Consider the following 25,801-nt stretch of genomic DNA (forward strand, 5'->3'; position numbering starts at 1 on the left):
AAGCAAACAGTGTCCACCCTACTAGCAAAAATGCTCTCTCTCTGTTCCTCGCTACCTTCCAGAAATAAAAATTAAACTACAATGGAAAATCTGGCAATATAGCGGCTTGGATACCCTCTTTCCGTTTCCATCTTTTTCCGGGCAAAGCCCCATTAACTGTTAACACCTGAATGCCAGACAGATATTAAGCTGGTACAGTGTACCCAAGTTCTCACATTCCCTAGCAAGAGAAAAGTTTGCCTGTTTAAATTCTAAATGACAAGAACCCCACGTTTCCCATTAGGGACGCCGGCAACCAGCTTGGAAGATGAGATGCTGAAGATGTGCCACTCCTGATGTGCTATTAGAGAGAGGAACAGCTACATGCCGGCAAGATGAGGAGGCCTAAAAGAGCCAGGAAACCTAACTAAGGTTATGAACTGGCACTGCCAAATACCAGACAAACTAAACTGGTCCAAAACTTCCTTACTCCTGATCTGTGGATATGCAGATGTTATAATCCCGGGGGGCAATTTTGGCAGCAACTGTTCTCAGCAAAGTTTACCACCTTCTTTTGTCCTGTGTATGTGTTGGATCGAGTAATGTGTCCAGCACATATTTGGACCCTCTCATTACCAGCAAGAAACTCCATCAGCTATTTATTTTAATATTGTTTTGATTGATCTATTGCATTTCTCTTGTTTTATTTCTTTTGTAATATGTATTGATGTTCACCGCTTTGGGAGCCTAGTGGCCAAAAGGTGATATATAAATAAATTATGCTACTACTACTACTAAAAACAAAAAAAGGCAAGATAACCTCTCTCTCTCTCTCTCTCTCTCTCTGAGCACTCCCCTTCTGGGGGCAGAAAGCAGAAGGTTAGTGCTCAGGGTTGTTCAGAAAGGACTGCATAGATATGCTTAGAGGCATATTAATTTTTTTAACATGCTCTACATCATGAATGGGGAATCTTTGGTCCTGCAGATGTTGTTGAACTACAACTCCCACTAGTCCCTGCCAGGGTGGCCCTTGGTCAGGTATGATGGGAGTTGTAGTCCAACAACATCTAGATGGCCACGAGTTCCTGTTTCCTGCTGTAGAGGCAAGCACTGGAACTGAACAATGGATACACATTGGAGCAAAACAAAAATTCCTAACTTAACATATAAACCAGTGGTTCTCAACCTTTATGAGTATGGGACCCCCTTTGTAAGCTCAAAAAATTTCATGACACCCCCTTCACGCAAATTGTTATTTTTCAGCTGTGAAAAAGGTGAATTCCTTGTTAAGGATCTTAAGGGAATGAGTTGAAAATAAAACTGCCGATGTCATAGTGCTGATATGCAAATCTATGGTGCTATGGCACTTGAAATACTATGTACAGTTCTGGTCATCTCAGGTCAAAAAGGGTATTGTAGAGTTGGAAAGGTTCAGAAAAAGGCAGCCAAAATGATCAAGGGGTCGGAGCAACTCCTCTGTGAGGAACAGCTACAATGTTTTTTGCACAATCATAGAATCATAGAGCTGGAAGGGGCCTATAAAGTCATCAAGTCCAACCCCCTGCTCAATGCAGAAATCCATGTCAAAGCATACCTGACAGGTGGCTATCCAGCTGCCTCTTGAATGTCTCCAGTGTTGAAGAGCCCACCACCTCCTTAGGTCATTGGTCCCATTGACATATTGCTCTAAAAGTTAGGAAGTTTTTCTTGATGTTCAGTCAAAATCTAGCTTCCAGTAACTTGAGCCCATTATTCTGCATCCTGCACTCTGGGATGATCGAGAAGAGATCCTGCCCCTCCTCTATGTGACAACCTTTCAAGTACTTGAAAAGTGCTGTCCTATCTCCCTTCAGTCTTCTCAAGGCTTAACATGCCCAGTTATTTCAGTCTTTCCTCGTGCGGCTTTGTTTCCAGTCCCCTGATCATCCTCATTGCCCTCTAAACCTGTTCCAGTTTGTCAATGAATTATGAAACTATGGAACACATTACCACAAGATGTTTTGACAGCCACCAACTTGGATGAATTCAAAGGGGAATCAACTCAATTTAATGGAGGATAAGACTATCCATGGCTGCTAATCAAGACACCTACAAGAATGTTGCCTCCGGGATCAGGGGTGACATGCCTCTGAATGCCAGTTACTAGAGAACAACAGCAAGAGAGTGCTGTTGTGCTCACATCCAGCTTGCAGGCTTCCCATAGGCATATGCTTGCTCACACTGGGAAAAAGATGCTGGACTAGATGTGCCATTGGTCTGATCCTGCAGATCCTTAGGATAAGTTGCAAGATTGAGCACTGACACATTATGCTTTAAGTTGGATTCCTGCATTGAGCAGGGGGGTGGACTCGATGGCCTCATAGGTCCCTTCCAACTCTAAGATTCTATGAACTGAAACTCTTTAAGGGCTATCAGAATGTGGCAACATTTCTAAAAGGCATTTTTGTATGTTATTTTCACTAATCTGTGCATTTCTATGAACACTTTACTCTAGCGTATGCACACTTTACTTGTCTGGAGAACTACACTGCAGAATTCCGAGAAGTGCACATTGTGAAGTTTGGCTGCGTATCAGTTTGCAGATTGTTTTGGAAAGTGCAGCTTATGTAAGTTTGCCTCTAAATGAAAGCTGAATCGAATTTCTCCCCTACCCCTAGGGAAAAAGTTTTGCCGTGTTAAAGCTTGGTATCTACTTGCTAAAATTAAAGCCAGCTTTGGATGGTTAACCTTTCAGGGTATTTTTCTGGGGTCCTAGCAAATCATTGGACAGACAGTGGTATTTAGTGTTAGTTCAGAGCAGATCCATTGAAGTTAATGGACACTACTAACAGGTTAATTCAGTGGGTCTACTCTGAGTAGGAATTAGCTACCCAGAATGGCTAGATTTTATTTATTTATTAGATTTCTATCCCGCCCTTCCTCCCAGTGGGAGCCCAGGGTAGCAGAAGTTGGGCATTTTGAGATGCCAGTCCTATGCTCCGACAACAATTAGGCAGGCATCCTCGTTTTTGATTTTCTGGAAGTGTCTTGAAGATTTTTGTGTGTGTCAACAGGCTTATGCAGCTGTTTGGGGGGGAAATGTGAGTAGCCAGTCATTTTAATGATGGTTTTGTATTGCTTTTAAATGTTGTACACTGTGTTGATATTTTGCAACAGGGTGGTACATAAATATAAACTGAGGAAGGGCTAAAGCCCTAACATGTAGTCTGCAATGCAGTGGAACCCACACAGCCATTAGATGTATCCCAGGAAGAACCAGATATAGAGCAATGGGATTCAGTTGATTAAAATGAACCTGCTCAAAAAAATGACTCTGTTGCTGAGGCGCTATGGAATAGCCATGAACATTTCAACTGTTCTGAAGTTCTAAGCTGGTCCACTTAGTTTATTTTGTGATTTATGTTTTTATCCTGCACTTTCTCCAAGGACCTCAGGGTGGTGTACAAGGTTCTCTTCTCTGCCCCTTTTTATCCTCATGACACCTTATCAAATGGATTTGGCTGACAGATGGTGACCAGGGGTGTAGCCGTCTGGGGTCTCAGGGGGTCTTAGACCCATTTCATTTTGGGGAGCAGGGTCTCCGTCTCCAGCATCCTGCAAGCCGATCAGTGTGAAAGGGAAGTGTTTTAGCCACTTTGAAGAGTCTTCGAACATGCTTCCTTAACATTTCCTGCTGACTGGAGCCAATCAGAGTGAAAGGAGGTGAGTCAGCCACTGAGAAGACTCTTTTAAGTAGCTAACACACTCCTCTTTCATGCTGATTGGCTCCTAGGGACGTCTGTTTGTTGTGGGAGAAGGCATCAAGAAGGATCTCATTCTCAACCCAGCAGTAAAAAATGGGGGGAAGGGACAGGGTTAGAGGTGTGACTAACGTGAAGGGACCCTGCACTTCTGAATTTGCCACTACACTACCTGACTGGCTGAAGCCCACCTAGCAAACATCGTGGCTGAGTGAGGAATTTGAACCCAAAACTCCTCTCTACTCCACTCCACTCGCTCTTGGTGCCAATCAGTCTGTGTTGGTAGGGAAAAGTTCAACAATGCAGGGAGTGTGCAGTGCTCCTGACCAACGATGACACAGTGTGCACATCCGTGCTAATGTTCTGTGCTATCGATGGAGGGATGCATGTGGAATAATTCCATTAGACAGGGATGGGGTTCAGCCCAAGCTATATTCCCTCACAGACAACTGTCCGGGGGCTGCATGCCAGTGGTGGGCAGAGCCAGAGGCAAAAATGGGCAGACTCATGGATGTGCAGTAGTGTAGTAGCAAATTCAGAAGTGCTGGGTCCCTTCACGTTAGTCACAGCCATGCCCCCTTTTTTGCTGCTGGGTTGAGAATGAGGTGCTTGTTAATGCCTTCTCCCACAACAAACAGACGTCCCTAGGAGCCAATTGGCATGAAAGGGGAGTGTGTTAGCTACTGAGAAGAGTCTTCTCAGTGGCTGACTCGCCTCCTTTCACTCTGATTGGCTCCAGTCAGCAGGAAAGGTCAAGGAGGCATGTTAGAAGACTCTTCTCAGGAGGTAACACACTCCCCTTTCAGGCTGATTTGCTCATAGAATGCTGGAGCCAAAGGGACCCAGCTGAAAGCCTGCTCCTAAAAAAATAAGATCCCCCAAGACCCCGGACAACTACACCCCTGTGGCTGTGACTCGTTTTTGCAGCATCCCCTACATTTCACCCACCCAAAAGTTAGAGGTATCTACCCCATGCCCTCCCCATCCTCCTTCCAAGATACAGTGCCACAGTTCCAGGCCACGCTCCAGCCAGGCAAAAGCACAAGCAGGGCCTTTGTGAGGTGTGGCCTGTGGAAGGTGCATGGCTTGTGGAATGTCCTGAGGGCCAGATGGAGAGGTCTGGAGGGCCACATTTGGCTCCTAGGTCTGAGGTTGCCCACCCCTTCCATAGGATATTATAGGAAGCTGCCTTGCACTGAATTGGCTCATTGGTCCCCCTCGCTCAATTCACTGGCAATGAAGTGACTCTCCAGGCTTTCAGATAGGGGTTGTTTCCCAGCCCTACCCAGGGATTAAGTCTGGGATCTTTTGCATACAGAGCATGTGCTCTGCCACTGAGCTTGGCTCTTCCTTTCCCAACAGGAAAGGTGAGGGAGTGATCCCCAGTAAGGTATTGCACACAACAAAAGCGATATCTGCAAACTTTTCCAGCTGTCTATCAATCAGTCTGCCTAGCAAGCCATCTCTCCATCCATCCCCGCAGACCATTGCACACACATTAGTCTCCACATCTAATGAGCTGAAATGACCATTGAAAGAGTTTGGCACAGTCTGGAATGTCGTTTTCCTAGGTCCAAGGGAGGAAAAAGATTGGGGGTTTCTTTTTGCTTGTTGGCCTTCAGAAATGCTCCAGAATTAAAACTTCTGTTCCTTTGCCCTGTGCAGGAGGCCGGCAGGCTCCTGAGTCCTGACACAGGTAAGGGATGCCTCTTCTAAGGAACGAGAAAGTTGTGCAAGGGGGGAAGGAGGGAGGGAGCTCATGGACTGCTTCTTAATGGCAATGAGACAAACTGAAAGCGGGTGGGGTGGGGTGGAGAGCTAACTTTAGGTGAAAGCCAGAGGGAAGGCCAGCTCCTGTTTGCAAATGTGTCAGTACAGAGCACTCGCTAATCAAACAGAAAGGCTTGGTACTTACATCCAATGCAATCGCGTCAGTGTTGCATATCCCTTCAGTAACGTTCGGACAAAAGCTTGCCAAGTTGGCACATCTGGATGCAGTTAGCTCTGGCATTCCTCCGCCTCTGAACATATAGCCCAGGAAATCCTTGCTGAGTTGAGCAATTCTGGCTGTCCTTCCTTTTTGTGCATTTTCACGAGGAGCATCTTGTTTGTGAACCTCATTGCATGCGAACATGGCTTAGTCCTTCATCTTTTCCCCCCATTTTGTCTCTCCAAAACCTGCTCTGTGTGTGTGTGTGTGTGTGTGTGTGTGTATGCGTGTGTGTCTTTGCTGGTAAAAGAGCCCCCTTCAGTACTGTGTTCAGAAACGGAGCTCAGCTGGCCTCTTAAGTGCTGGTCACATGAGCTGAGCAGATGTTTCAGTCCAAAAAGGGTCGGGAGAGCTCTGGAGCGCTTGCCAACAGGAAAAAAAAAAGTTGGCTGCACAACTGTGCACATGCAAACGTCCATGTCTGTGTTCACGCAACGATAGCTCGCCTAGCAAAATCGGAACAGACTGAGCATCATGCTACACTTAAAAAAAAAAAAAGCAATAAAGTTAGCTCTTTTTCCAAGAGGACATGACCAGCGCTTTCAAGTGTATGACTATTTCCATATTAATGTTACCAATGGGATTTTGGGAATGATGATGAGACTGTTGAGCCCACACTAAGAATGGGGGACAAAATTCAATTCAGTTTGCATTTAAAGGCAAACGTACCTAATTCGCCCAAGATTTGCAATTAAGTTCTACAGCCAAGTAATGTCTACAAAAGGCTTAGTAGTAGTAGTAGTAATGATCTGCCCTTCATCAGCAGGTCGCAAGGTGGATTACAACAATTTAAAACTCAGCATTAAAAAACAAGTTACAGTCACAGGAATAGGGTGAGTCCTGAAAACCCACATCTCAGGTGTCAAAAGACCAGGGTCAAGAGATGTGTCTTCACAGCGTACAATGAAAACTGTTTAGTGAAGTTGCCAGATGTATCTCCGTGGGGAGGGACTTCCACGACTTAGGGGCTGCCACAGAGAAGGCTCTCTCCCAGGCCACACATATATGCACACACACATTTCTGAGACAGGTGGAACTACCAAGAGGGCCCTCTCTGCTGATCTTAACACCCAAGAGAGTCTGTAGAGAAATGGGCTTATATTAGTGAAAATACCATGCAAATATGCATTATATTAACAAAAATTACTTTGAAAAAATGTGTATATTAGGCAAAATTGCATACAAACGTTTATATTGGGGGGGAATTCATGAGGGCTCTTCTTAAAATTTCAGATTGATATGGAACTGTGGGGACCTGAACTTAAGACTCGAAAATTAGAAACTGAAGAAAGCCAAATCTGAGACTTGCCCATCCCTAGGCAGCCCAAAGTACTTAGTCTTACAGACATCTATGGCAGAGACCACTGGTCATTTATGAAAACAATCATCTTTCTGTTTAGGTATTCCCCCGAGAGCCAGTGTGGTGTAGCGGTTAAGGTGTTGGACTACGACCTGGGGGACCAGAGTTCGAATCCCCACACAGTCATGAAACTCGCTGGGTGACCTTGGGCCAGTCACTGCCTCTCAGCCTCAGAGGAAGACAATGATAAACCACCTCTGAATACCGCTTACCATGAAAACCCTCTTCATAGGGTTGCCAGAAGTCGGGATCGACTTGAAGGCAGCCCATGTCCATTTTCAGGTGTTCCCCAAGTGCTGATGCCACTTTTAGGCTGCCTTCTGTACTGACTTGATACATTTAACCACGATTATATTATCTGCTCTTGTGAACCGCTTTACGGGTTGCTGTTTTTTCCAAAATGGAAAGCAGTCTAGAAATGTTTTTAAATACATACAACAATACATTGACACCTTAGGGAGTTGTTCCCCAATAAATGTGTTGAAGATTGCAGCATAAGCAATGCATTGTGGCGAAGCTTCTGTAGGCAAAAGCTGAGTGGTACTTCTGGAAATTATGTTGCCCAGAAAACGAGTAGTCCCTGGTACACGTAACCACATAAAAAATGAACAGGGAAGGGTTGTAGCTCAGTGGCAGAGCATCTGCTGTGCATGCAGAAGGCAGCAGGTTCAGTCCCTGGCATCTCCGGGTAAGGCTAGGAAAATCTCCCTCCCTGAAACCCTGGAGAGCTGCTGTCAGTCAGTGTAAGGCAATACTGAGCTAGATGGACCAATAGGGCCCCTTCTGTACAGTTAAAGCAATATCATTCTACCTTAAATAGTCATGGCCTCCCCAAAGAATCCGTAGTTTGTTGGGGGGGGCAAGACTTGTTAGGAGCAGGGAGGGATGTAGTCATCCCAGGGTCTTAGGATGTCTTGGACCCCTTACTTTTTGAGGAGCCAGGTCCCAACAGGGTCCCTATGTTTCCTGCATCCTATGAGCCAATCAGCATGAAAGGGGAGTGCGTTGGCCACTGGGAAGAGTCTTCTAACTTGCTTTCTTGTTGTTTCCTGCTGATCGGAGCCAATCAGAGCGAAAGGAGGTGAGTCAGCCGCTGAGAAGGCTCTAGCAGCAAGTAGGTGAGCTTGTAGAAACTGAATGCAGTCATTCAAGCAATATATCTGACAGCGAGAAAGGACAGTCAAATGGTGGCAGTGATATAGAAGCAGAAAGCAGTATTCAAGCCTGGCCAGATTATTCTGTAATCCTAGAAGGTTGCATAATCTTAGAAAGGTGCATGGCTGTGTCTGTTATGAAGGGACCCTGCACTTCTGCATTTGCCACTACCCTACTGGTTAGGAGACCCCTATCCCAGTTCCCTGGGAAGAGGGATTGGTTGTTAAGCCCCCCTGGAAACTAGATCTGTGAGGGGAATGGGGGTCTCCTAACTACTCTCATTCTTTGGGGGAAGCCATGATGACTCTTGAAAGTGGTATGACTGCTTTAAATGTATAGTATTGATGGGGCCTTGGTATAAGGCAGCTTCTTATGTAATAAGGAAAACCTTGGAATATTTCCAGGGAATCCCAAATGGGGAGAGCATGGTTGAACACAGGCCCTGCTTGCAGGCTTCCTGTTAAGGTGTCTGGTTGGTCACTTTGAGAAAAGGATGCTGGACTAGATAGGTCATTGCAGCGTGGTTCTTTTGATGTTCTCAAATGTGAAGTGAAAACTACTTCTGGCCTCCAATGTAGGGATGGGATCCGCATTTTGGTGCCAGTTCGATTTTTGTTCCATCGAACTTCCTTCTGGTACTGCTTCGTCAGGGATTAATGTCTGCTATTTACCATAATTGCCTCCTTGGGCTTTTCCCCACAAAAATATTGTAATTAATATTTTTTTAAATACTGTTTTTTTAAAAAATATTGATCTTTCTTTTTTTAGTATTTATTGATGTTTTGTATGAGAGGAGTGGCAGGGATGGTGGCTGCAAGGGATGTTTTTGAAGGAAATATCAATATTAATATTCATATTTTTGAGGCTTTTTAAAAAAAATCTGCTTCAGCCACAGAAAACTGCTGGAAAAAAATCAATCTGTGAGGACAAAAAAGAGCAAATAATTAGGAAATACGTCAAATTCTAATTTTGTGAAATTTGAGCACATCCCTACTCCAGTGTCAATGTACCAACTGTGCAGGTTGAAAAGAGAGAAAGTATTTCAGGGTTCAAAAAGGGAGAAGGGAGATATTGTTAGATTCACAGTTACTCTTTGTGACCAGTGTGGTGTAGTGGTTAGAGTGTTGGACTACGACCTGGGAGACCAGGGTTCGAATCCCCACACAGCCATGAAGCTCACTGGGTGACCTTGGACCAGTCACTCCCTCTCAGCCTCAGAGGAAGGCAATGGTAAACCCCCTCTGAATACCGCTTACCATGAAAACCCTCTTCATAGGGTCGCCATAAGTCGGGATCGACTTGAAGGCAGTCCATTTCATTCCATGTGACTGAAGCATGTTAGTGAAGACACTGATTGTGACTTGACTGACAATTTCAGAAACATCCCAGCCAAACAAGAACAAAACCGGGAACATAACTACACATGGGGAAGAAATTCAATCCAGTTTGCATTTAAAGGCAAATTTACCTAATTTGCACTTTCTGAAACTATATGCAAACTGAAAGGCAGCCATTCTTCAAAACATGCACTTCTCTGAATTTTGCAATGCAGTTTTCCAGCCAAGTAGTATTACAAATATACATATGCTAGGCTACAGTGTGCATATAAATGCATATGAAAATAACATGAAATTCATTGTAATAGGGAAGATTGCTTTGCAAAAATGTGTATATTATGCAAAAAATATGAACATGCATATTAGGAGAAATTCTCAGGAAAATGCTGATGACTTTTCACCAGAACTTTCTAAAAAACCCACAAACTGTGGAAATGCGGCGAACGGAACTTGAGATTTGGAAAAATGAGAAACTGGAATGGATTGTTTTGTCCATCCCTAAATGCAGCATGTGGCTACTGATTTAAGTCCTTGGTGGGGAAAAGGCATAGCTATCAAATGTGACTGTAACGTTGCCGAGCAGATAATGAACATCCCTTGGGCCCAGAATTTCTTGTAATCTGAGGCTAGGCAAGCTGCCTTATGTTTTCTGACCATCCCATAAATGCAGGTGAACAAGAATGTAGGGATTAATTCCTGCACTAGGGATAGGGAAGGAATTCAACTCAGATTTGAGTTAAAGCTGAATCTATCAAATTTGCACTTTCTGAAACAGTATAACGGAAACACAGCCGCCTTTCAAAATTCACACTTATCTGAATTTCGTGATGCAGTTCTGCAGCCACACAATGTTTACAAAAATGCATAGATTAGGGGAAAGTGTGTATTAAAAATGCATATATTAATGAAAATAACATGCAAAAATATTGGGGGAAATTGCTTACAAAAATATGTACATTAGTCATAACTGGATACAAATATGTGTTTATTGGGATAAATTTTCACTAAAATGGTGATGAATTTTCATGAGGATTCCCCCCCCCCCACAAATTGCTGCAGAAATGTGGAGAGCTAAACTTAAGGCGGGAAAAATGAGGAACGCAGAGAACTGAAATGGAGAGATCCTTCCATTCCTAAGGCACTTATATCCATGGCAGCAAATTCTGTAGTTCAGCTTGGATCAATGTCTTTTTCCCATGGCCAGCTTCAGGCTGTTCCAAATTTTTAAGCACTGCTAAAACTACTAAAAACATGAAACTCTGTTTTGGATGCTGACAAATTCCCGAGAGGTATCATCTCCATGAAACACTGAGTTTCGTTCTTATAACATTGAACTGTATGTTTATTTGATTTATCTTATGTGTGCTTAAAAATAAAAGCCTGTTGAGTGCAGCAGGGGAGGGTGGGTGCAACTCAACTCTAAGATTGCTAAGACATACGTTGAGGAAAGTGTTGCAATACAAAAGCAAAATACTCAGAAAATATAAATTACGGCATTAAAAATCAGCGCGTGTCAGAAGGAAATATCATGTAGTACACTTACTGATTGGTGTTTCCATCTATTTGGCACTTCAGAGAATGCATAAAATGTAAACCTGCAGTCCATAAACAAGGCAATACCCTGAGGTCAAAACACACTTGGCGATAATATGCGTAAAATGTGAAATCTCCAATAAACAATGATAAAATGGCCGAGTTGTTTTAAAATAAAATTACATTTACATTCTGCTTTTTCTCTACAGAGAGGACTATGGCTCAGCAGCAGAGCACAGGCCTTGCATGCAGAGGTTCCCAGTTCAGTCCCTGGCATCTCCAGGTAGGCCTGGGAAAGACTCCTGCCTAAAATCATGGAGAGCTGCTGCCAGTCAATGGGGTTGTTTACTGAGCTAAATGGACCAAGGGTCTCACTTGGTACAGTAGGGCCCAGCTTTTCGGCGTTCTGCTAATACGGTGGTGCCAGTGATCAGCTGTAGCGCAGGGAGCTTGCGCGCTCCAGCTGATTGCTGTCAGCTAGAGCGCAGCAGCTGGAATACAGTAGGACCCCACTTTCCGGCAGTTTTCACTTTTCAGCGGGGGCCTGGAATGTAACCTGCCTATGAGTGGGGCCCTACTGGTAGAACTCATTATCTCCCATCCAGATGGCCTCCCATCCAGGCCCCAACCATTCAGTTATCTGCATGTGTCACCTGATTGTGTTGAAAACAGAATGCAATGTCAAACGATCCAACCTGCTCAGCTTCAGCAGGTTTGCTGTGTCACGTGGCATCAGAGATCTATCCCTCAGATCCTCTCTTGGAAGAATTCCCTTTCTATGACTGCAAGTATCTTTGAGTTCCATACATCCCCATTTTTGACAGTCACGGCCATAAATATGTCTACATGTTCTCCTGTGCCCGTAAGATAGCACATGAGCAGCGCATTGACACCGCACAATGGTGCATAAGGTGCTTGTGTTTCTGAGTGTCACTTCAGCCATGCAGGACAATGCAGCAAACTGCATCAGGTGCTCACATATGATATAACAGCAGGGATATTTCCCTACATGTTAAATGTAAATGTACTGCCTCCAAGTCGATTCCGACTTATGGCGACCCTATGAATAGGGTTTTCACGGTAAGCGGTATTCAGAGGGGATTTACTATTGTCTTCCTCTGAGGCTGAGAGGCAGTGACTGGCCCAAAGTCACCCAGTGAGCTTCATGGCTGTGTGGGGATTCGAACTCTGGTCTCCCAGGTCGTAGTCCAACACCTTAACCACTACACCACACTGGCTCTCCTCCCTACCTGTAGACCAAAATATTTGGAGGGCAACAACTCCCATCATCCCCAGACAGCACAGTTCTGGAGGGCACTGATGGGATTTGTAGTCCATAAGAGCTTGCTGGATCAGGCTGGTGGCCCATCTAATGTAGCCTCCTGGTCTCACAGTTAGGGATGTGCTAGAATTCAGCCCAATTGGGACTTGGTACCAAATTTTCCATTAATATGCTGATTCTCTATTGTGGATTGGGTTTTTAAGTAGCAATTTTCCATGGCTATTTTTTCCAAAATATCTAGTATGATAATGTTATCTATATTTCATTTGTTGATATTTCCTTTCAAAATATCCATATTTCAAATTATCGATATTGCCTTTAAAAGTAAAATATCGATACAGTAGGGCCCCACTCATACAGTGGGTTATGTTCCGGACCCCCACTGTAAAGCGAAACGCATTGACTAACATTGACCAAAATGGTGCCTGACGGCCAAAAAACACCATAAAAGCCGAACAAGCGCCGTAGGAGCGGGGCCTTTCTGCAATTGACAACTGCTGTATTAGCAGAATGCTGTAAAGCAAAGCGCTGTAAAGCGGGGCCCTACTGTATTAGTATAAATATTTTTTACGAGGGAAAAAAAACAGATTGGTAAAAGCAGTGGCTAGCTGTCAGGTCCCAGCCTGGGGAGTCCTCGTCAGGGGAAGACCAGGAGGCCCCGGTTTGAGACCTGGCCCTGGCTGAGGCTCCATCAAAGGGTGGGGGACCAGGTTGCTGTGACGAGGCCCATGGGCTGTCTGCACCTGAGGAAAGTTCGACCTGGCATAATTCCCTCATCTGGGCTCAGCTGGGGATTTGTCAGTGTTAACTCCCCAAACAGGGGCATTTCAGGGTCATGGCATGGTAAGGAGAGACGTACACCTATTCCAAACCCCTTTATGCTCAGTTATGTCACCTGGCAACTCGCAAAAGTGACGCTGGCAAGAAGGGCCGGTGTAAGTCAAACTCTTATTTTAAAGGCTTGTTTTCCCTCTGCCAGGCTTGGAGGCCAGCTCAGTCAGCAGTAAAGGAGTTTCGAATGGGTAATTTACACCAGCTTAATTTAAGCTGGTGTAAATTCTGCCTTGCTCTGCCTGACTATAATCCAGGGCACAGTTACTTGGCAACCAACCCTGCTTGAACTCAGTGGGCCTTAGTTCTAAGTAAATGTACCAACGTTCAGTGATGGAGGAGATATTCCTTACTTTAGCAGGAGCCGGGGACTGTGGCCCTCTAGATGATGTCGGATTCCAACTTCCACCTGCCCCAGCCAGCATGCCCAATAGTCAGGGATAATGGGAGTTGTAGTCCAGCAACATCTAGAAGGCCACCAATTCTTCTAAACTGTGTGCCTTCAAGAGTGCTACCGCAGCAAGACTTCCCCACACTTGTGCAAATTTAAGCATGAGTTGTGGCTACTATTATTTCATAATATTTATGTATTTTATTTATTTACTGGTCATGATGGCTGCATGCTACCTCCAGGATCAAAGGCATCAAACCTCTAGACACCACTGGCTAAGGAACAGCAGCAGGGGAGGGCTATTGCCCTCTTGCTCTGACAAGGTAGGCCTGTTGCAGCAGGGCTCTCCTTAAACATACTCCTTCTGTGAACACATACTTGAGAGCAATTCTTGCAGATGGTTTCATACCCTTCACAAACACATTGGACCCCTACTGCCCACTCACAGGATGCTTTTGTGTCAAGTGCGAATTCTACCCCGCCTGCAGCAGATGAGGAGAGGAATAGATTGCAGCGGTGGGGGGGGGGGAGCTGAATGCTTCCCCTGGGGAAAAAATAACATCCCTGCAGATAGAAAGCTAGCATATCAGGGAGAAAGCTTGGGCTAAGAACTCCTCTACTTCACATCTATGAGCAGGGAGTTTTCTATATGAAGAACTGTTCAGTAATGAGATCCCCTCCCTTCATTCTGTCATTGTGTAGTACTGGAAAAGTGTGCATGAACTAAGTCTTTTGGATTAGCAGCACAGAATTTGGGGTGGCGGTGAATAAGAGGATGTGGTCTTGTGTTGTAGCATATTGGTTAAAAAGTTATCAATGGGCGTATTTTTCTATCTCTTTAACTGCTTGTATTGGAATGAAGTCTATTAACCAACTGCCATGTTCTTATGCAGAGAGGTAAAAAGGGTGACTTCCCCTCACTCCTAGTGTACTGTATATATGTTTAAAACTGAAATCTATGTCCTAATCTAGGTTAGTGATTATGAATACAAAACCAAAGGCTATATTCTGAATTAATTAAAACCCTAGTACGTGTGAATCAGAAAGCTGAACTAATGTTAGTCATTTCGGCATCTAAGGCAAGGGGGGGGGGGCGTTTTCAGCCTGAGGGCCACATTACCTCAAGGGCAATCTTCTGGGAGCCGCATGCCAGTAGTGGGCGGGACCAGAGGCATAAGTGGGTGGAGCAACAGCTATAACCCTAACCTTTGCACAGTCGGCTACGTTTCAGCTGTGCAAAAAGTCAGAGGTTTCTATACACATACCCCTTCCATCCAGACAAACGAGGCATTATCATAATTTGAGGACATATTCCAGCCAGGCCAGAGCACTTCAGGGGTGTGTGGAGGAGAGCTGTGGAGGACATGTGGCCTCGTGAGGGAGAGTGACCTTGAGAGAATCTCAAGGGCCAGATAGAGGTGTGCCAGGCCTGAGATTCCCTGCCCCTGATCTAAGGAATTATTGGCCTTGATGGCATATAATGCTAAACCATGGTTTGTTCAATCCATGCTTTCTTTAACAAACCACTAGCTTTTTGTTTTTTTTCTTCAAAGCCTGGTTTGTTTTCCATCAGCTCTTGTCTCATGCCTTTGCAGCCTGGTGAGTGTCTGGGATGGAGTGGTCAAACAAACCATGGTTAAGGACGGGTGTTAGGCTCACATATAATGCCAAGCCATAGTTAAAACAAACCAAGGTTCATAAGCCAACAATAAACCGTGGCTTCAGACTGTTGGTTTGTTGGCAGTAAACAAACCATAGTTAATCTGGTCGGCAGGGCTTACTTTACACATAATGCTAAGTCATGGTTTAATAAACGATAGTTGCATTATGTCTCTATAAATGTAAAGGGAATCAGAGGGAGACAGCTGTCATCCACATACAGTACCTGGACAGTTACTGACCCAATCATGCCTCATTTTCTGGGGGAAATAGTGCCGAAGCAGACACAGACTTAAGACCGGGAATGAAGGGTGATTCAAGAGAAAGCTTGCAATTCCCTCCTGGAAGAGGATTCTGGGATGCAGTGATGATGTCACTGAGGCCAGTCTTCCATGCAAGGATATGCGGGCAACATACTCCTCTAAGTAAACACCACACAAACGTAGATTAGTATGATACTCATGAATAACCCCATAAGAAGTGTGAAATGCTGATGCAGTCTATTCATGGGAATGCCACCCAGAACTGGTTCACACATGCAGTTTCGATTCTGATGACTGCAGCATTGGGGCGGGGGGAGGGAATCACACATATGAATAAGCTATTGCAGATATAATAACCCCCCTAACACACACAAAACTCTTCCTAGCACCTCAGACACAACACTTTCCAATGATGTCAATTTATATATTCAACTGCAAGCCAGTTTAGGTGATGTCGATGGCTCAGCAACTTGCAGCCTAATGTGTGAATTGCACTGGAAAGTCCTGTGTTCTTTGATTCTGGATAATCTGAATGTCCCATCTAGATGATTAATCTGAGGACGGCTCGTTCATTTACACACACGCACACACACACACACACAATCATTACTTGATGCTACAGCCCACGAGTGATGAAAATGTATGTGTGAACAGCCTCTCATTAAGCAGAACTAAATAACTACTCAGTTACATAGGCTGTTTCCCAGAATCATAAATCTTTTCTTTTCTTTTCTTTTCTTGCCATTGCCAAGACATTTTGGAACCATTAAGGTCTGATTGGGCTATTTTCATCTAGATCCTATTGGAAGATGAGAGAGGTTTCCTGAGAACATCCATGTTTCAGCGCTGAAGAAGAATATGGACTTTCAGCTTCAGTTCTGCTCCTACAGCTGGTGGCTCTTCTTGGGTGGCTCCCAGTGGGGAAGAACCATCGTTGTTCAGACACTGAATGACTAAGGTGCAGCTGAGAGATTTATAAACACACAAGAGTGCTCAATGTCATTGGTCGTGCAGCTAGTAGTCTCGGGGGAGGATTCCCCCCTCCATTGCCTCCTACAATGTGTTTTCATTTGGGTGAAGACCCAGAAGTTCCTCAGCTAAGCTGATGAGGCCATTTTCCTCCAAGGCGGTGACCAGTCTCTGTATGGTAGCTCGCTTGCCCTCCGAGTCGATGAACCTGCGGAGCAGCTGGTATGCTTGTTCGTACAGACCCTCCCGTTCGTACTCGATGGCTAAGTTGTCGATGACGGGGTCCCGAAGGGCCCGGCAGCTTACCTGCAGAGACCGGCCCACCTGCTTCCATTTCTTTGACACGAGCTTGGCAAATGTCTGGTGGTCGTCTGGTGTGATTTTTCTATTGGCTTGAAAAGGTAAAAGGAAAACAAATCTAACTCCTTGGGACATACAGGGTTGCATCTCAGAATACAGTGTGTTAATCAATTGGTCCATTAATTTCAATGGGATTACTCTAAGTATGAGTAGCATTTGATACAACCACTAGCCTGCAATCCTATTACACTTACCTGGGAGTAGGTGTCCCACCACCTTCTTGGTGGGATCTGTCCTGCATGAGATCTTAGAACTAGTGGGCCTTGTTGATGACCCTAGCACAGATAAATCTCCCGAGACCTCTGCCTGGGAAGATACCCCACTCAGAGCAGCTGTCGGTTGGAGACACCCAAAGCATCCTGACTGACCTCATTCCCTCCCTTCTGAACCACCAAAATCACCTCCAAGGCCAAGGCTGAATGAAAGCCCATAACTGGGTGTGGTGCCCATTCAGCAGCACAAGGTCAACTCTCCCTATCATGAAGAGGACATCTGACTCCTCATCTACTCCAGAACAGGACCCTGATGACAGGCCAGGAAGGAGTGGGACAGCAATACCAAGTATTTAGCTGCTCAGCTGAACCCTAACCAGTGCTGAAACAACATCGAACCTGGCTGTGCTCCTTGTGACTTCTTGTTGGACAGCTCGCCTGCTATCCGGAATTTCTGATTCCCCCCCCTTTAAGAAACTTCACAGTACAAAACTATAAACAGCAAAGAGTTCAGCAGCAAAATAAGATTTGTTTCCCTTTTGCTACAAAGACAACAGGAAAAGTCCCTTTTCCAGCACCTTTTTGCCAACACCAAGAACTGCAAATTATAATGCTCAGTCCACAAGTACTAAACAAGTCGATTAACCCCGGCCTTCATTATTTCTACTTGCAACCTTCACCACTGTTAATGTTTTCAAACTGAAGTGTACTTTTTTAGGAGGTACATTTTGGCCATGCTGGCTGGGACTGATGAATATCGTAGTCCAAAACACCAGGTGAGAGAAGGCTGCAACAGCTACCAAACCTAGCAAGGTGATTATATGAGCACTGCTGCTTCAGATGTGAAATTGACTAGTGCACAGGCTAATACAGCAACATGTGAGATACAAACAGTGGTTTTGGATTATGCATACCTGATACAAGAGATGCACACCTGACAAATGATCAGTCTTCTTTCCTGTATGCAAATACCTTCTATTAAAAAACTGCATTTACTTGAGTAAACAGCAAGGTATTCCCCGATTATGCTTGGATCAGGCATTCTTGGAACTTTTCTGTTTGGTCTGTGGACAAACGTGCTTTCAGAGTGCCCCCTTGCGGAGACATAGACAAAGTTGCCTAGCTATCTCCTTGCAGTACACACATGTATAGCTTTTGTCTTGTAACCAGACGTCTTTCATAGGAATACGGTTTGCCCAGTTTCCTCTTTGAAACACTCACCAAATTGCTGGTCCTGGAAGGTGAAGGTGTTTTCCTGAGGCAGAGACTTTGGAATCTCCAGAGAACTGTAAGACGGAGGGGGAGAATTCAGAGACAGAGGGGGAGAATTCAGAGACAGAGGGGGAGAATTCAGAGACGAATTGCTGTCATTGTCGTCAGGAAAGGAACACTTCAGACTGCTGAGGGATTCCTCCAGCTCTGTGATCTCTTCATCCCTGAGACGGTTAGGCTGGAATGGACAGACAATGCAGTGCAGTAGTTAGAGTGCTGTAGTTAGAGTGCAGGGAGACCCAGGTTCAAATCCTCACTCAGCCAGAAAGCTCGCTAGGTGACCTTGGGCAAGTCCCTATCTGTCAGCCTAAGCTACCTCATCGTGTTGTTGTGAGGATAAAATTTGGGGGTGGGGGTGAGCGTTAAAGAACATTTACACTGCCTTGAGCTCCATGGGGGAGAGCTGAGATATAAACAAAGGGTGCTAGTCCTATTCAGAGTAAACCCATTAAAATTAATAGACACAACTATCTTAGGTTCACTATTTCAGTGGGTCTGCTCTGGGTTGGGCTTAATTGAATACAACCCATAGTAAATAAAATACGAAACAGAATATATATATCACCTTGTCAGATTTTTACCAAACTAGATTTCTTCCTTTCCTAGTTCTAAGAGCGCTACAACATTTAGTGGATTAGGGCTGAGATTCTGTACAACACACTTAGCTGCAAGCTAGTCCAGTCGAATTCAAGAGGACTTCTGTGCAGATGTACACAGGATTGCTGTGGAATTGATCAAAATGTAAATCTTAGATCAATTAAAAGAACAGTATTAATTGGGCATTTTTTTTTAATGTTACATTAAAAACAGTTATGCGCAAATAAATCCATGGGTAGTCGGCTTCGTCTCCGACGAGGTGTTTCACATAGCGGATGGAATGCCTCTTACAAGATGGGGACTGGCGTGGAATGTGGATGCATCTTCTAAAAACACTGCTTATTGGCAGGACTATTGTGGCTCCACATTTGTAGAATATTTATTTATTTTATTTATTTATTTCATTCCATTTCTATACCGCCCTTAGCCTATGGCTCTCTGGGCGGTTCACAGCAAGGAATAAAATACAATACAATAAAAGTAAAATCAGGTAAAATCACTAAAAACATACAGCTTGAGCATTTAACCACTTGAAATAAAATTAACTTAACAAGAGACATTAAACATTAAAATGCCTGGGAGAATAAAAAGGTTTTAACCTGGCGCCGAAAAGATAGAAGAGTAGGCGCCAGGCGCACCTCATCGGGAAGACTGTTCCATAATTTGGGGGCCACCACTGAAAAGGCCCTGGATCTAGTAACAGCCCTCCGAGCTTCCCTATGGGACGGGACTCGGAGGAGGAACTTAGATGTTGAACGTAGTGAGCGGGTAGGTTCATAGCGGGAGAGGCGTTCCGCAAGGTATTGTGGTCCCGCACCGTGTAAGGCTTTATAAGTCAAAACTAGCACTTTGAATCTAGCCCGGAAACAAATAGGTAGCCAGTGCAAACGCGCCAGAATAGGTAGCCAGAATAGTGGACCAGTGAGGTCCACCTTGTGCCCAGGGGTGTGATCGTGAGGGGTCTCAGGGGGTCTTAGACCCTTACTTTTTTGGGAGCAGGGTCCGTATGTCTCCAGCATCCTACAAGCCAATCAGCATGAAAAGGGTGTGTTAGCCACTGAGAAGAGTCCTCTAACATGCTTCTTGTGCTTTCCTGTGGACTGGAGCCAATCAGAGTGAAAGGAGGTGAGTCAAACAATGAGAAGACTCTTCTCAGTAGCCAACACTCTCCTCTTTCATGCTTATTAGTTCCTAGGCATTATCAAGGATCTCATTCTCAAGCCCACAGCAAAAACATGGGGAAGAGGCATGGCTGTGATTAACATGAACAGACCCTGCACTTCTGAATTTGCCACTACACTGCTGCTGGTGCCTTCATTGTCATCTTTTCGGCACCAGGTAAAGACGTACCTTTTCTTCCAGGCATTCGATAGACTGAGATGATGTTTTGTTTTAATATGCTGCCAAACCTCCCTGCGGCTGCGTGGGGGTGCTATTGCTATTGTTTTGTTGTTGTTGATTGATATGTTTTTATAGTGTGTTTTGTTTTCGTTTTAACATTGTGTAAGTTGCTCGGGGACCTTCGGGTATCAAGCAACTAATGAATCTAACAAATAATAAGAATAATATTGTTCTGTTTCAGTTTATTATTATTACTGCTTGGGCCAAAGGCCACTGCAGATACAAACAAAAGGATTAATAGAATTAAAGCATAGAGCTATTTACAACAGATATAACATATAAAATGAGAAATCTAAATACTTAAAATTAACAGAGAATTCGATTACTTATAAAAACTGAAATAGGTTATAATCTAAAATCAGAGCATTTAGCAAAAACGTTACATCAAGGCATCCCCCAACAGGCAACTGCACTGTCAGCTATAAATTGTTCATGAATTTTTGTTGCCACCAAAGCAAAATGTGAGACCCTGTAAGTTATAGTAATGTCTGTATCAGACAAGAGGAGAAAAATCTTCTCCTGGACAGAGTTAAAAAGCAGGCAGGACAAAATAAAACCCAGAAATTTAGATCGAGGTTCTGAATACAATGGACAAAACAACAAGTAATGAGGCAGGTCGTCTATCTCCAGAGATCCACATATACAGAGCCGGAGGGCCAAAGCAGTCTGGGAGTATCTACCATCAATCCAAGCTGTTGGCACTGTTTGGAAACGTAGGGCCATAAAAGCTTGCCTAAGTTTTGAAAAGGTAAGCATTGACAAATATGCAGCTCTTCGATGATCACATTTATAGAGTCTGTGCCATTTTGAAAATTTTGAATTAATAATAGCTTGTCTGTCTTAAAATACGCTACGCCTAAAAATAACTTCATAAAGCCTGTCTTTTTTTGACTTTATGTCAGAAAATGTCTCAACCAGGATAAAGTAAGTCTGAAGCAAATTATGATACTTTGCTGTCCAAGACTTGCACTTCAGCAACTAAATGTAACACAACTTGGGAAGGACCCTGGCTGAAGGTTCTAATGAAGTTCTCCAATAATTAATCAAGGAGCGGTGGGCATGGGCTGTAATGGAGGGAAGACCTACTTCTGCCTGAATCAGAGCTGCAGGTGTGCCAGTGGCAACATTAAAAGTTTCAGAAGAAAACTGTTTTGAAGAACCTCTAGTTTACCGGCAAAAGATTATCCCACCCCCAAACTGCCACACCATATAAAATTGGGGCAATTACCTTACTCTGGTAAATTTTCAGAGCTGGGCCAACTAAATGCCCCACCCCCATGCTAAAGAATTAAGGATGGTTATAATAGTTCTTAAGGCCATTCCTTTAGTTGCTTCCATGTGAGTTTGCCAAGAGAGGTTTTCCATAAAATGAATACCAATGTATTTAAATTCCTTGTGCTGCTCAATCTGATGACCGTCAATAAACCATCGAGAAGGGGAGTGTCTCTTTCTAAATACCACCACTTTTGGTTTGGCATAACTGATACTTAACTTTTCTTTTATGTGATAGTCTCTAAGCTTGGACAACAGCCTTCTTAGGCCTGTTTGAGTAATTGAAAATAAAATATTGTCATCAGCATACAAAAGAATGGAAATCTTTCTAGCCCCAATTGAAGGAGGAAAGAATTCTGAACCAGACAACTTATGGACTATATCATTTAAATAAAATTAAACAGTGATGGGGCAAGAAGGCACCCTTGTTTTACACCTTTGGGTGGCGGCAATAAGTTCAGTTAAAGAACCAGAAATCCCAACTCTTACTCTAGCAAATGTGTTGATATAGAGTTATTTAATCAAGAACGAGAGATGTTTGCTGATAGTAGTACTGGCCAATTTAAGCCACAACAAGTTTCTATCAATTGAATCAAACACTACAGTAAGGTCAACAAAAGTGATGTAAAGGTGTTTAGTGGGGCCTGCAATGGCCTGTCGAACTAAAAACTGAAGGGTTAAGCAATGATCAATAGAACTTTGGCCTTTTCTGAAGCCAGCCTGTTCAGTGTGAATGATATGATTAGAAGTTTCCTGATCCTCTAGCTTGTTTAAGAGAAATGTGTTGTATAATTTAGAATCTATGTCCAAAAGACTTATTGGCCAGTAGTTGTTAGGCTCTTTTCTATCGCCCTTCTTATAAATGGGGAAAACAATGCTCTGTTTTCAACCAGCTGGAAATATACCTGAGTTATTAATCTGAGTAAACACTTTAGCCAATAAAGAGGCCCACCAATCAGAGAAATATATTTTAGGTGGCATCATGTCTTCACCTGGGGCCTTGCCGGGCATGAGAGATATAATAAGATTCTTTATCTCAAATTCAGAGACAAAGGACACCGGGACAGATTAGGTGCTGCAAAGGAGATGGGAGGACTAGACTCCATATCAGTAGTCCCATAAAGCATACAAAAATGAGTGTACCATTCACTTGCACATATTTGCCCCACCAATATAGGTCTAACTGTGCTCATATCGGAGGAAACAATGGCCCAGAACCAGGACTCCTTCTTTTCCAGCACTGTCAGGCCTAATTGTTGCCATTGTGATTGGGCATAATTCTCTTTTTTGTTTGTTTTAAAAGTGCTTTATAAGATGACCTCAGAGACACTTAAGTATTCAGGGGAAATATTGGCTCTGTTTCTAGCAGCCTGGCGCTAATAATTCATAAGTATTTTCCTGGCAACTCTGCATTCGTGGTCAAACCATGTATTAGTTGTTGGTCTATTAAAATTAGGCTGTTTATTACGAACCAACATAGGTCTGAGATTTTGTGTAATCAGTTGGTAAGCTTGTAATGTATCTGAATCAGAAGCCAAGATATCTGATAGGGAGATTTAAAGATATTACTCTTAAATATCTGGGAAATACAGGGACACAATTTACTTGACTAGCGTATCCTCTGTTCCCCAAGATAAATTCCATCCAATTTTTGGTGAAAACATGGGGTACAGAGTTTTGAAAGGTTGATTGTCAACAGCAAAGGAAAGTGGTAACTTTCAACTCTTTGGTCAACCTCAAAGCTTTTTATCTCAGGCAGTAAGGTATCAGAAATTGCCATGTAATCTATTGTGCTGGCACCTCTGTTGGTAAAATAAGTATATGTGCCCTTAGTTTTATCAAAACAAGTGAAGACATTGTAGATGATGAAGGGACAAGACTTCCAGGAGCCTCAGACCTGGTTTATTTATAATTTTATCCTGGGAGTTTCTATCAATGATTAGATCTTGCGTTTCTATCAATGATTTGTACAACCTACTTGATTGGCCAGGTCAGCACCAATTCTAGCATTAAAATTTCCACGTAACAAAAATCTAGTATTAGGATACTGAGACTCCAGAAATACCAGAGTTTCAGATAAACCATCCCAAATACTATTAGGGACAATATTTTTAGAAAGATTAGGTGGGAAATAGATATTTATACAAATAAGAGGGTCTATTTGCTTAATAATATTGTTTTATTCATATGCAAATATATGCAGATTTTTAAAAAAATCTCATGCAATTCATCAATTGTGATTTCTTTAATCCAGTATAATCCCCATAGAAAACGAGAACCCATGATTCCTAGTTGTTAGCTCCTATATACTGTACAGGTATGCTGCCCAAAAGCAGGTAATTCAGCTCCCTGAGATGGTCAGCTAACACTTTCTTTTGAAAGCAAGCTTCTAGCCCTTGTAGGTGTGAGAATAGGCTTGAAAGTGGGTGGGTAATGCTTGCTGAAACCTAGGAAGGGTGCCTCAGTAAGACTTTTAGTGCTTGTGGGGTAGAGGGGGAAAGAGACTTTTTATTGTTGTAATTTAATTAATTAGTTTAATTAATTACTTACATAGTTCCTCGTCTTTCTTCAGAATTATGCAAACCCAGAGCCATGCATGATGCTAGCACAAACAGTGTAAAAGAAATCATGCGAATTTGGTCACACTGCAGAATCCAGGTTTTCTGGATGCGGAACTTGGATTCTTTGGGTCTCGAATTTTAATTTTAACAGCCTAACTTGACTGCAGCTAGGCACTATATAGCAGGTATGGGGAACCTCTGGCCTGTGAGCCAAGTTTGGCCCAGCACAGGTCTCAAGTTTGGCCTGGGAGAAGGTTTTTCCCCAAACCACACCCATCTGCCCCATATCTGATGTCATATGTGACATCATGTGTGAGGCAATTAAAGACATGTCTGGATTGGCAGTGCAGCCAAGTTCTCCGCAAGGAACTTGATTGTACAGCCAATTCCTGCATGGATTCACTTGATGGGCACTGAGTTTCCCCCAGGCACCTGGTTGGCCACTGTGAGAACAGGATGCTGGACTAGATGGGCCACTGGCCTGATCCAGCAGGCTCTTCTTATGTTCTTATGTTCTTATGAGTTCAACTCTACTGGACCGGCTGTGCAACTGATTCATGGGGCCACACAGCTGACCCCTGCAGAAAACAGCTTTGCTAGCCCTGTGCGTGGCATCTGGTTGAGCAAAGCCCCTTTCCCTGCGGTTCCCAAATGCTCAACAACCAACTGGCTGCTGGACGCTTGGGAAGTGCTGTGCAAGGGACCCAGACAGGTGGATGGGACAACCCACCTATCAAATCACCTGATGTCATAGTGATGTCAGTTGATTGACAGGTTGGTTGTCCTGTCCAGCCACCAAGTTGACCCCTGGGGTGAAGATAGATAATGACCTGGCCCTCCTGGGCCAGAAAAGGTTCTGTGCCTCTGCTAAATAGCTATCTCACCATCCCAGATTTTTGCTGTCACCTTTTCATGGTAGATGCATTCAAGGCACCGTTCCTCCTCCCGAATCATGGAGTCTAGCTTCTCAGCACCAGCTTTCAGCTCCATCCGGAGAGGCACTAAACTGGGCATGGACAAGGAAACCTTAAGATGTTTCTGGAGAGCATCCTGGAGAGCTCCTTCGCGGTAACTTTGTAGGAACCTTCGACAGTTCTCCTCGTTGCAGAACTTGAGCTGGATGATCAGGTGAGGGTCACTGCAGTGGACCTTCAGCATGTCCACCCCGTTCAGGCTACCCGTGGAATCTGGGGAAGGAGGAGGAGAGAAAAATCAATGGTGATGATCAACTCAGGGTTTCCAGTTACCATAGAAACACAGGAAGCTTCAGACCATTGGTCCATCTAGCTCAGTATTGTCTGCACTGACTGGCAGCAGCTCTCCAAGGCTTCAAGAAAGGGACAGCTCAGCCCAGCCCTACCTGGAGATGCCGGGGATTGATCATGCATCAGCAATATGAGTGCATGACTTGCAATGTAGAAGGTGTCCCATATCAGTCCCCCATATCTCCAATTTAAAAAATTACAGATGGCAGCTCTGGCAAAGATGTTTTAGCCTCAGATCCTGGAGAGGTGTTGCCTGCCAAAGTTGTCATAACTGGACTGGATGGACTGAAAGCTTAGTATAAGGCTGCTTCTTTGCAAAAGAGGGGCCACAGCTCAGTGGAAGAGCACATGAAGATGGCCCCATGTTCATTA

The 25,801-nt window shown here is 44.0% G+C and overlaps 1 protein-coding gene across 3 annotated transcripts in view; it reads right to left on the reverse strand.

Moving 5' to 3' along the window:
* Positions 1-10,529: 10,529 nt before the first annotated feature.
* Positions 10,530-25,801, reverse strand: part of TRADD (TNFRSF1A associated via death domain) — a 32,179-nt gene continuing 16,907 nt past the window's right edge. For all 3 annotated transcript variants that reach the window (XM_061594113.1, XM_061594112.1, XM_061594111.1), the window contains exons 3-5: positions 25,071-25,351; positions 18,283-18,511; positions 10,530-16,881 (exon numbers count right to left, since the gene is read on the reverse strand). In XM_061594113.1, the coding sequence (XP_061450097.1) occupies positions 16,574-16,881; positions 18,283-18,511; positions 25,071-25,351 (818 nt within the window). In that variant the 3' untranslated portion in view covers positions 10,530-16,573. The remainder of the gene's footprint in view (positions 16,882-18,282; positions 18,512-25,070; positions 25,352-25,801) is intronic.

The sequence above is a fragment of the Rhineura floridana genome, chromosome 13 (assembly GCF_030035675.1).
Source record: "Rhineura floridana isolate rRhiFlo1 chromosome 13, rRhiFlo1.hap2, whole genome shotgun sequence".
Classification (NCBI taxonomy): Eukaryota; Metazoa; Chordata; class Lepidosauria; order Squamata; family Rhineuridae; genus Rhineura; species Rhineura floridana.